The 12,411-nt window shown below is 41.7% G+C and overlaps 1 protein-coding gene across 4 annotated transcripts in view; it reads right to left on the reverse strand.

The window, feature by feature from the left end:
* Positions 1-1,068: 1,068 nt before the first annotated feature.
* The window catches only part of MEF2A (myocyte enhancer factor 2A), a 161,552-nt gene continuing 150,209 nt past the window's right edge, over positions 1,069-12,411 (reverse strand). For 2 of the 4 annotated variants that reach the window (XM_023220885.3, XM_023220881.3), the window contains 3 exons: positions 10,723-10,849; positions 6,802-6,928; positions 1,127-5,172 (listed from right to left, as the gene is read on the reverse strand). In XM_023220885.3, coding sequence (XP_023076653.1) covers positions 4,794-5,172; positions 6,802-6,928; positions 10,723-10,849 — 633 coding nt within the window. In that variant the 3' untranslated portion in view covers positions 1,127-4,793. Of the gene's footprint in view, positions 5,173-6,801; positions 6,929-10,722; positions 10,850-12,411 lie in introns of all 4 variants that reach the window. The other 2 variants (XM_023220884.3, XM_023220883.3) reach the window with 2 other exon arrangements.

Here is a 12,411-nt window from a genome sequence, read left to right on the forward strand (position 1 = left end):
GAACGTCTGGTGTTTTACGCCCCAATCTGAAACCTCCTGGCCCCGTGGAAGATGGGAAGAAACACTCCTCTTCCTCTCAGTTTTACCAACTGAGTGGTCCTTGGGGCCGCTTGTGAGCACTGGACCACCCACGGAGCAGGCTGCGGCCCATCAGCTGGCACAGGACTCCGACTGAAAAGCATCTTGGCTGGTGCCACAGAATCGGCCTGAAAACAAGATACCGCCTAGAGCAAGGCACCCAGGGGAGCCAAGCAGGACAATGTAATGAATTGATTTTAAGTAGCTGCAGCTGTGATTAGAGTATTTTTAGCCACAGGACTCAACCAGCTTTCAAAACCTGCTAATAAGAGCCCCACTGTAGCCAGCACAAAAATTTAGTTTTCAGTTTAACACCAGGAATCTGCTTAGCTAGGAGCTGGCTTAGAAGGCACATCAGAAGGAGAGAACATTTTTCTACTCAAAGTTGAAGATTTTTCATTTTCTAGCTGAATTATGACAAAGAGAGATGACCATTAAGTGCCTGCCAGCATACTGGGACCTACACCTATCATTTTTGAAAAGAAAATTCAATTCATGCCAGTACATCTGTCTTCTGCTGCCTCTAGCTCAGCATCATGTATGTATTCTGGGCAAAACTAATCATTTCACACCCTAGACTTTAGAGACACACAGAATCTAATGATGGTTCTAACATACCCACCCCGTCTAACACACTTTGGCGTATTTTCTGTGAGCAGCAGTTACTGGAGGCCGAATGGATTCCGTTCATCCACAGCGCTGTGCATGCAACAGCTGGATTAGGCCCCGTTGGGACTGCATGGCCCACTGCATCCTACAGGCTCCAGGGCTGCCCAGGAGGGATGGCCTGGGGGCCGACAAGGGGGAGGCGAGTGGGGGCGCTGGGACGGTTTCCTTGACCCTGTCTCAACCCAGAGAAAGGGGGCCTGCAGGTGAAAGAGGTCTTCGTGAAAGGAATGAAAAAGGAGAGGGCTTTAGGGGAAGGGGCGCCTGGTGGCAAAGCCAGCGCCGTGTTTCCCCAGGCAAACATGACAGAGTCTCGATGCACAGTAAGAGCCAGTCCGTCTTTACTGGAGTGAGTGCGGGAGACAAACAGTTTACAACAACCTTTAGCATTGTCTTCACCATTTGATAAAAAGTTCACTATTATATTTATTGTATAATGAAGAAAAACAACACATTCAGGGAAAAATTGAGATTAACTTATTTTTCTTAAAAGGTTCATCTCAAGGATGGCAACAAAGTCCAGCTTGTGCCGCCAAACGGTTTTACATGATCAAACCGTGTACAGCTTCTTGTGTGAACTGTTGACTACAAACATTTACCAAATACATAAATCTCTTTTAAAAAAGCCATTTTAAATATAGCAAAGCAGTGTCTTCTTGCACAGCAAAGTGAAGAAAGTTTCTACAGAGAAATAGAAGTTTTACATTTGTAAAATCTTTTTCACATTCTAATCATCTAGCTTCTTAAGATCCAATGCCAGGAGTTTTCAGGTTCCTTATTTACTATGTATTTCTTGTGCGCATGATGGTTAATAGAGAAGTTATGTTAATGCATTACTAGTTGTCCTTCTAGTTAAAGGAAATGGTAAAACATGTATTGTTCTTTTAGAACAAACCCCTGATTTAGTCTATAACACAATGGACATAATTGGGCTCAAAAGATGGAGTTTTGATTGGGACCACCCGTGTACACACAGTGGTGACTTTTCACTCGCAGTGGAGTGGCGATTAGAGTACTGAGGAAGTACAGCTGTTGGAAACTGTAGTTTAACCAGTGCAATTTACTCTAAGCTTTTTTTGCTTTTGTTTTTTAGTAATAAAATACTTCTGGAGGGATAAAATTTTCCTGCAATGGTGTCTCATACAAAACACGAGTCTAAAAGGGTAAGAAAAGACGGTTCTAAAGCAACACCATTAGCGTCGTCCCCACTCTAGGCTGGTTTCCACCCAGAGATGTGGATGTGGGTGTGTTCACACATGAGCGTCTGGGTGAGAGATGTCTGTCAGGTCCATATGCTCCATGCCACACTGGGCGTATGGGAAAAAGGTTAACAGTCAAATATTCAGTTCCTGAAATGGAATACATTGTTACTTGGTCAGTGAAATTTAAATACAAACTCCGAGCCTTGAGTAATATTATTTTAGAAAACAGTAGTTGTACTGATTATAAACCTGCATAGAAAGAAAGACTATTGAGATACAGTCAGAAAAGCCATCTCATAAGGCACACAAGAAAATAGACAGTAAATGTGAATGTGTTAACTCCTATTCCAATGTACAGCAGAAGTTCATGAACATGCATAAATAATAATGAAGGAATCACTTAACACTTTCAAAGCTATAAATGGTTTACAAAGTGGTAAGGATTATCTTGGAACTTCAGTGTTGGGAGACTGTCTTGTTTGGATTAGGTGTGGTCTTATGAAGAAATGTGCCTGTAAGTAGTTCAGTAAAATAAGTACATTTTTAAAGAAAAATCCTTTCTGAATAAGAGCCAAATGTCTATACTGAAGAGAGGAGACAGCATGTCATCCTCCTTTTTTTGGCCTCTCTCAAAAGTTACTGCCCAAACTGCCATGAGAACAGAACCTCCAGTTTGCAGCCTGTGGTGCGCAGGTTTCTCCTGCACTGATCACACCTATGTGTCAGTCAGGAAATCTGGCTGACTTGTCACAAACAGCAAATGAGGAAAATGTCAAAAGGAACATAATTTGGGGGTGGTGGGTGAGGGGAACAAAATGTATGTAGAAATTGTAGGTAGCTGCTCAATATTGTTTAAAATATAAAATAGCAATATTTAAACCCTTGAGTTTTTCAGGAAAAGGAGTATTTAAAAATCTACAATGAAAGATATACAGGACTTTGAATTTTGCTCATGGCACAAGCCCAGTAAGTGGATGAACTTGCTATCATCCATTAGTTGTCTTCCTGAAAGAATAAGGCCTTGTTCAAAATCCAAGCTGAGGGTGGCACTAATTCCAATTAGAATGGCAAGAGTCATGCCAAGGACCGGCACCTTAAGAGCGTTTCTCCCCGCATACCAAAGCTTTCTCTCTGCGATGTGCAGAAGAGCTGATAATGGTAGGCTTTTGTAACCAGCTGCATTATTCTGTTTTCAGACGGTCAAGGAAAAAAGATCCCTTTCCCCACGAGTATTTCCCCTAATCATTTACCACTTATAAAACCTTTGTGCTCATCTACTATTTTGCCATTTTCTCTAATATTAATTAAATTAGGTCAGCTTTTTCTACTACATTTTTTTCCTCACAAAAGGCAAGTTTTAAATAATGCCTTATAAAATTTGTTACAACACATTTTATACTTATGCAGGATGAACTTAACACCAATTTTTTTTTTGCCACTTTGCTATTTATGTACACATATAAAATATATAATGATGCTCAACCCATACAGCACAAAGATTACAATGTAACATCACACATTCACCACCAGTGAGGGGAGAAACCCCTTTATACAATCCTCTGAAAAAACTGGGCTAATAATTAAAATCCAAAGTACAGTATATTTAACAAAATAGTAAATATTAAACAGTGAATACTTAATAAAGGACCTCGCCTTTTCCCCCCAAATTGGCGGCAATCCACAAAAATATACTTTTTAATCTGGTGACCATACAATACATAGGTACTTACATCAAAGGTGATAATATATTTAAGATGCTATATACACAAAGAGTTTGGCTCAACTTTTAATTTACATATAGAATAAGTGTTCATGGCTTTTTTTTTCCAAGGTTCTGCTTGCAAGATATTTTTGTTTTCCCCTCTTAAAATAAAACTAAAAAGTTAAACCAAGATAAAGCTATTCTCTAAAAAAAAGTTACAACATATAGCTTTGGCTTATATAAATAATTCATAGCAGAATGTGTTCAAAAGTAGTGAATATAATTTTATATATAGTCATCAATTCATAAGGGTGTTTTCTTTCATATAAAATATACATGAGCTAAAATCCGTTTCTTTAATTTTTAAGATATGAATGTAAAAAGAAACTTCTGACATATTCCAATTATAACTTAATATATTAATTTTACTTTGTTAATGCTCTATATTTCTAGGCTAGCATTTTCTGAATATCTCATGCGTGTTTTCTATTCTCTTTCTTTATTAGCTAAAGATCACTTCTTGACCCAATACATTTTTGCACGTGCAAAACAGTTATGTGTGGGGCTTTTTTGTTTTGTTTGTTTTTTAATATCAACAGCCCTTTCCCATGCACCCCTTTGCAACAGACACCCATGCCAGGTTGGATAATATAAATGACATTTTATGTACAGTATTGCTTTCTTGGTTCCTGCTTTTCTACTGCTCTGTTCTACAAAGCATTTTCTCTGAAGTAACTACAGTCACCGCACAGTTAAATAAAACAAGTAGGGGGCCCTCTAGGTTTCTGCAAGCTAGTGTGGGAGAATTATATATGGGTACACGTTTCTCTGCAAAAACTGGTTATCTTTATGAAACAAGTAGTCCAAGGAAGTGCCAGACTGGTCTGTGCCTACAGGGTGCTTTGTCTGCCATGGGACACACATCTGCAGACCTACAAGGAGTTTGCAGGTAAGTGCCTGATTCTGTGTATGTAACACACACCCACACATACACACACACTCACACCCACATACATATATATGTAAAGGGATATATATATGTATGTACATATAAATATATTTAACTCATGTCCTTATTTACCGATTTAGATATGTAGGGCAGTTCACTGCAGTAACACAAAAGTACAAACATCAGCCTGGAAGCCTTAGGTCACCCACGCGTCCATCCTCATTCGCTTTACAGAAGGGCTTTCTCTGTCCTCAGTGTTTGGGGGTCGGCCAAGCACAATTGGAGAATGGAAGTCGCCCCGTGGATCCTCCCGATCACTGCCATCATAGGAGCTACTAGAGCTGCTCAGACTGTCCACAGGGGAGCGCCCCATTTCCTGTCGGGGCTGGGGCTGCGGGGGTTGTGGCTGTGGCGGTGGCTGTGGCGGCGGCTGCTGCTGCTGCTGCTGCTGCTGCTGCTGGAAGCCCGATGGGGTCATACGATCCCGAGGAGGTGAAATTGGTTCGGACTTAATGTTGATGTTTTGGTTGGTATTAATGGATAAATTGGAACCCTGAGATAACTGCCCTCCAGCACTGAAGGAAAAAAAGAGAGAGGTCAGATGGCTTGTGAGTGCCTCTGCAAAACTGAGATGATACAGTACAGACACTGCCTGACGGAAAAGGGCCCAGAGTCTGAAATCTTGTCAGAATTCCCCAAGACTGGTTTGGGTCATTTCCTTCAGTGCTTGGCACAAAAGGAAATCCCGTCTTCCTGGGAGGAAAGAAAACAGTACCATCGAGCCCTTACATTGCTTGGTTCTGTTACCCACAACGTCAGTACTCTTGCAGCTGAGGTATACAAAACACTGTCAGTGTCTTAATGCTGTGCAGGGACCAGAAAGACAGAGGAACAGCATAGCAGCCTCATCTCCGTACTGTCTCTTCTTCCTCAGCATCTGCTCACCATCTGCTCTGGCCCTGTGACAGGGCACATCTCTTTTATCCTCACAACACCTCTAAGGTGCAAGTCATACCATCCTCATTTTCCAGATGAGGAAATGAGGAGCTGGCTCAAAGCAGTACAGGAGGACACAAACAGGCTGTTCCCCAGGCCTGGGCTCTGAGCCCTTTCCACTTGCTTTTCCAGGTCTATTTTTAGTGCATTCATTTAGGATGCTCAGGACAGGCCTGAGGGCCAAATCCTGTGTAGGCAAATTTCGCTGAGATACTCTGCTCCTTTTTCCATGACATAATTCCTAAGAAGACCACTGATAACAATCCTCATTGTGGAGTTACTTCAGAGTGTATGAGGGAAAGGGACTGCTGAGCTCAGGCTCTCTGGGGACTTCCTGGACAGAGGCTAGAGGTCTGGGGTATTCCTACTGCCCTGATCAGAGGCAAGGCAGCCAGTCTTCATGGAGGCCAGCTGGGTCTGCTATGTTGTCCCCTCTCTTGGGACACTCTCCTCCACCTGCTCCATGGGTCTACTGTCATCCTGGTTCCACAAAAGCCCTGTTCTTTCTCCCTGCTGTTCAGGGATGTCTGGCCTCATCTGGGCACCACTGTAAATCCTCTTTGCTTATATCCTTACACCCTGCCCATGAGGAACGTTCTCTTTGTGAATGAGGTTTGGTGTGTGCATTGGGCTGGGATCAATCACACAAATTCTATGCAGTCTGACTGATATATAAGATACCCTGCCCCCAGTTTTCCTTCTCTACGCCCAGGGAGAAAGCAGAAGATACAGCTTGTCTTCCTATTCTTGTTTACAGATACTTGCCAAAGCAATAAATGGCAAGGGTGGCGGGGGGGCCTGAATGCCTACAGGCTGCCTTTCAAGCAGTGGAACCAGAGGCAGGCGCTTAGAAGCAAGGGTGCAGTAGGCGGCTTAATCACTGGTCAGCGGGTAGAAGGATGGTGCATGTGGGTTATACCTGTGCCTTTGGACCCCCTCAGATCCCGGTTGAGTCTCTCTACCTCAGGATGTCCCTATGGGAGAAGCCTTGCTTCCCAAATCCCTTCAAGAAATGCCCAGTTTGTATCCAAGCTACTATCTAGAGCCATGTAAAGAAAATATTTTCTCCCAATACTTGTCTCTACCTGAAAAGGAATCACTACAGGATTCCTCACACGAAACTCAACAGAGTGAAAGGCTGTAACTGATAGGAAAAGAGAGTGTGTCGGCCAGGAGTAAAGATGCAGGGAAAACTTCTAGTTACTCACACAAGAGAGCTGAGGGCTGCTTGTCCTAGGTGGTGCTGCTGCCAGGCCGACACCTGTCCCAGCGACAACATTCCTGGTGAGTTGAAGCCTTGCAGAGCTGACAGGTCAGCGCTGGTCAGTGAATAATCTACAAAGGAAGACAAGACAGCTCTGCATGTGATGGAAGGTCCACATGGAATCTATTTTTTAGATAGCTACTGCAAACGCTCCTACACTGAGGCCAGGCATGCTGGCTCATGCCTGTAATCCCAGCACTTTGGGAGGCTGAGATGGGCGGATCACTTGAGGTCAGGCGTTTAAGACCAGCCTGGACAACATGGTGAAACCCCATATCTACTAAAAATACAAAAATTATCCAGGCATGGTGGCACATGCCTGTAGTCCCAGCTACTTGGGAGGCTGAGGCAGGAGAACTGCTTGAATTTCACCCAGGAGGCAGAGGCTGCAGTGAGCCGAGATCACACCACTGTACTCCATCCAGCCTGCGCAACAGACTCCCTCTCAAAAAAAAAAAAAAGTTCCTACATTGAGAGAAGCCAGATACTTCACAACAAAACAACATACGTGTGGGTCTAAAATCCAAAATCTTTTCTTGGAAGATTTACAGGATCTAGCAATATTCAGTTGTCTGGGATGATTCAAATAAGAGGCCATCACTAAAGAATGTTCTGTACAATTGTTACTTTAAATATGCCTGCCACTACCCTTTGGAACAAAGAGAAACAGTCAAACCCAACCAGAGTGAGTTTGAATCAGCAAGTCTTAATGAAGTAAGGGGTTGGGGGACAGGGGACAGGAAAGACAGGTTCCCTTCACATGGGGTGCCAAGCTTAGTGACATCATTACACAATTAATTCACTGCATTTGTTTAAAGTACCTAGACCATCACAAACTCCTTGACAGCATGCAAAATAGTTTCAACTTCATGAAAAAACTTGGTGTCCTAGAGTATAACCCAGCTCGTATCATATGAATGCTTCAGCCATAATCACTGGGACCAAGATTTAGGACGTTAGTTATCACTCACACGGGGAGTTATTTCAGCTCATCATAACACTTGTCTTTTCCATTTGGTTCTAAAGAGAGGTGGCAAAACTCTTCTACTTTTATCTTCTTTCTCATGTCTCAAGAGAGGTGTTTAAAGAAGTTGGTCTTCCTAGTGAATTAACATGTTAAAAAAGGAACTAAGTTGAAGCAACATAGCTGATGCTCAGGGCTGTCCTGATTCTGCCCTTGTCATTCATTCTATTCTAGACAATCCCATGGGCTGGGGCAAGGGCCTGCCACACTGATGCCTTCCCCAGTGCTCCCTCCAGCCCACACTCTCTTTCGACCTCTAGGTCTTTTAAACGACCTGCATGCCATGTCCATTTGGATGCCACTCCAAACGCCACAAATCTGACATGGCCTGTCCTTTCCTGCAAACCTGTTCCTCCTTAAGTACTCTGTCTTAGTACATGACACCAACATGCACCCAGCAGCTCGTGCAGAAGCCTATGGGTGTTATCCTTGCTATTTCCCTTCCCTCTCACTCCCCCCATCAACTTCCAGATCTGAGCAATTCTATCTGCTCTCTCTCAAGCCTGCCCAAGTCTCACCATCTCTCCTGCCACCACTCTAGTCTATGCTATCAAAACACATTGCTTGGACTACTACAATAGCCTCTGATGTGGCTTCCTGGCATTGCCTTGTAACCCTATATACAGCAGCCAAAGAGATCTTTTCAAAATAACAAATGTGATCATGGCACTCCTCTACCTAAAACTTTTTTATGGCTTCCCAATGCTCTCCAGACAGTTTCCAAAATCCTTGACATGGTCTACAAATCGCTACTTACTTCTCTAGTCTCAATTCTAACCCATGCTCTGTTCCCATTCCTTCAGCCTTGTTCCGCCTGTGAACTCCTAGCCTTTGTACAGGCACTCCCTCTCCCAAGAGCACTCTACCTCCTCTGCCTGCCTGAGTCATGCATGTTCCTTCACGTCCAAGCTGAGATACAGCCCTTGACACAATTGCAGCAGCTTATTCCTAGAGCTATGCGTCTTGTGCCCTCCTCCTAGGCTCCACTGTTGACTCTGCACTACTGTATTTCCGGTGCCTGGCATAGTGCTTGCCACATAGTAGCTGCCTGATAAGTATTTGCTGAATAGATGTGTGAATAAGTTAAAAATAACATGGTAAACTTAAAACAGAATACGTGTTATGAGAAAGAGAACAAAGATAAAGTCAGTCAAAAGGTGGCATGAGACTGACGCTAAGCGACTGATGATTTTGAGAGCCTGCCTCCATTTTTATACGCTTTGGTAATTCCTTTTATACTTTTAAAAAATAAATTCCCAATTCAATGGCATTTCTGAAAATAAGTATAGTGCAATTTCTAAGTATACTGAAAAACCTGTAATGAAACACTCAGTAAACCATAATCTAATACCTAGTTCAAGCTCCCTTTTCTCAGTCAATACGCCTTTGAACATTATAGCTTTGCCCTACCTTCTCAATTCTCAGAGTATAAATTCATAAACACAACAATTCAGGACTTCCCCTCCATGGGTGCCCACTTAGGTATGTCCTGTCTCCTTGTCTAGAATAAACTTGGAGAAAGGTATGTCCCTAGCATAGTGTCTCTCATACAGCAGGTGATCAGTGCATCGAAACAGAATTTCTATGAATCCATCATCCCTGGCTTTGCTCTGGAACCTTGTTCTGTGCAAGACACAAATAACAAGCTATGATTCACAGTCCCTAAGATAGTATGCAGTTGACAAATTTGGGCATTATTTTTCATACTAATTGTTGGAAAAGCAATGGATATTTCCTAAGAGGTTTTTTTTTGTTTTTGTTTTTTTCAATGAAACCTTTTATTGTTGTCTGTTTTAAAAGAACTACTTAAAAGTGGAAATCAAATGTTCTCAACACTCTGCCCCCTCAGGTAGCTGCAGACAGCAGTTTCAAAGTACTGTGCCAAAGCATTTACCCTGAAGGCTAAAATCAGATGATCTTTACCACAGTCTACTTATGACACTTAGGAGAATCATAAAAGAATAACTTCTCTGCATTGCAGTCTGGGAGTAATTGGCAAGGTAGAATTTACTGCCTTCGTCCTCTGAAGCATCAGGTGTTCGGCTCAGTGGATGAGAAATGAAACCACATGTGTTTTCCACTTCATCTTAGATTGGTAAATTTAAACGAAACCAGCTGCCCTCGATTCTCCATACAGTCTGCTTGGCTAAAAGCACTCCTACGATCACTGTAATATTCTTAAATTTTCCTAATACAACCCCAAATTAGGGCATTTGAAGACGAAATGCCTAACTAAACATAAATGAAGGAAAAGCTCCCCTCAAAGGCAGAGTGACTGGCTCTGAGGAGAAACCAGAACAGTCCTTGTTTTGCCCCTCAGGAGCGCAAATGACATGGACCAAGCTAGTGGTTACAGGGAGGAAAACAGCCTGTTAGACACAGTCAAACATCGGCCACCTCCCGAAGTCTCAGGTCCAAAGGGATTCATGTCTTTCCCAAAGCACGTTAACACAGCATAAAGGCAAACATCTTATTTTAAAAGTGTGGAAGACTGTGATATTGTTTAAAAAGAAACCACATCAACAATACTCAAGCAACAGGCTGCTACCCTCTTGGCTTGATGTATGCCACCACTTTGATATTATCTACATGGGCTTTTTGTCAGGGGTAATTGAAAGTCCACATTGGAGAAGCAGAAATAACTTATTCAACTCATTACACTATCAATTTTTTTTGTAATTTTTTCAAGGCTAGCACGTTTAAAAATACATCCTAATTTAAATCTAAAAAACTGGAAATAGTTTATTTCAATAAATATACTTTAAAAAAAATCACAAAAGCACATGTTGATCACAAAACAGAGAGCAGTAAAACCTATGGAAGGCACCAAAGCAGGCTCACCAGTGTTGTAGGCAGTCGGCATTGCTGAGTACACAAGTCCCTGTGGAGGCAAGCTTGGGGTTGTCACAGACACGACTGGGGTAGCAAGAGGTTGAGTGGCTTGAGAACTACTTATCCTTTGGGTATTCTGTGAGAGATCAAAAAAGAGAAAAAGTGTTCTTATACGGTATTTATGTTGACTTAAAAATAACTTTCAATTTAAAAGTGACATTTTTCACAGTTTTATACGAATGTCATTTTCTGAAGCAGTGATGATGTGAAAACTTCAAAAATACTAGTGAGAACAACTAAATATTTGATTTGAAGAGTCATATTTTTACATTAATTCTCCTCTTAAAATAGTCTATTAATGTTAGACACACCACGTTAAAATAGGAACTTACGTTACAGGCATTAGTACTTCTCTTTGTTAGCACAAAATGAGGATTTGATATCGCCACAAATACTGTCAGACTACCCTAAATACATGTAGGTTTTAAATACCTGCTGATGGCAAAGGTCATCTGTATATATAGGGATTGTAAGTCTGTGAGTATAGGAATCAAAACTACTTTTCTTTGCGGCATTTACATGTTAACATAGTTTGAAGTCATGGCTTATTGAGTGCAGCTTGTATTCTTATTTCTTTCTCTCCAATCATGCAGTTGACCTATTTTTTAACAACAGATTCAGATATGTATCCCTTCATGGTCCCCTGGCCTTCTGCAGGAGACGCTTTGAGTGGAGCGTTTTGAATCAAGTACTGCTGACAGGGCTGTGGAAGAGCAATATTAAATGCTTGCCAACTGGATGCATCTGTGCAGCATCCTATCCATGCTGGGAATGGATTAAAAAAATCAACTATTAAATAATCCAGTTAGTTTAAGATAGTCATTGTCCTTAATGTGTAGGAGTATGACAGAACCAGTTTCTCACCAAACTGGCTTAAGGTAACAGTTTTCCAAAATCTAAGATCGGAGGAACACAACAGATTCTGTGTCACTAGCACACCAGAAAGTCACAGCACAACTCTATTTGTTTTTTATAAATTGTGTTACAGCCTGATAACTGACATTCAGGGGTCTGAGCCAAATCAATAAAGTATAATTCAGTGCCGTTGAGATTATGAAGAGTTAGAATGTGATTCCATTTTCTCTACCACAATTTTCAAAAGAGTACATCAGACAAAGAGGCCTTTGGCTAGATCTAGACACAAACATTCAATGAGGATCCTGATCTCAGTTTATTTCTTTTTAATTTCTATTTTCTATCCTAGGTTAGAAGATGTGAGAAAGACCATGTGGATGTGGATGTATTGCTTGAGTTTCTGTCCCAGATTCATCCTTTCCTAAGCATTGGGAAAATCATTTGACCTCTCTGAACTTCTTCATTGTCAAACAGAGAAGATACAGCAATCTTTGTCCTGGCTGCCTTGAACAGCTACAGTGAGAATCAAATGAGGTTATTATGTCAGAAGTGCTTTCATAACTGAAGTACTACACAAATGTAAGATAATATCCTTAAATTATTGTCCCAAGAAACCCTCTGTCCCAAATTTCTATATAAGTGGTGGGAAAAAAAAAGATACATATTTTTATTCCTTCTAATCCATAGCCTAGTCTACTGGAGCTTTCATGAAGTCAAGTTGTTCTACTATTGCTCAGCTTCTAAAGGAATCTCCGTGTGGCTGGTCTTAACAGTACAGTCTTT

Source organism: Piliocolobus tephrosceles, chromosome 6, assembly GCF_002776525.5.
Source record: "Piliocolobus tephrosceles isolate RC106 chromosome 6, ASM277652v3, whole genome shotgun sequence".
Taxonomy (NCBI): Eukaryota; Metazoa; Chordata; class Mammalia; order Primates; family Cercopithecidae; genus Piliocolobus; species Piliocolobus tephrosceles.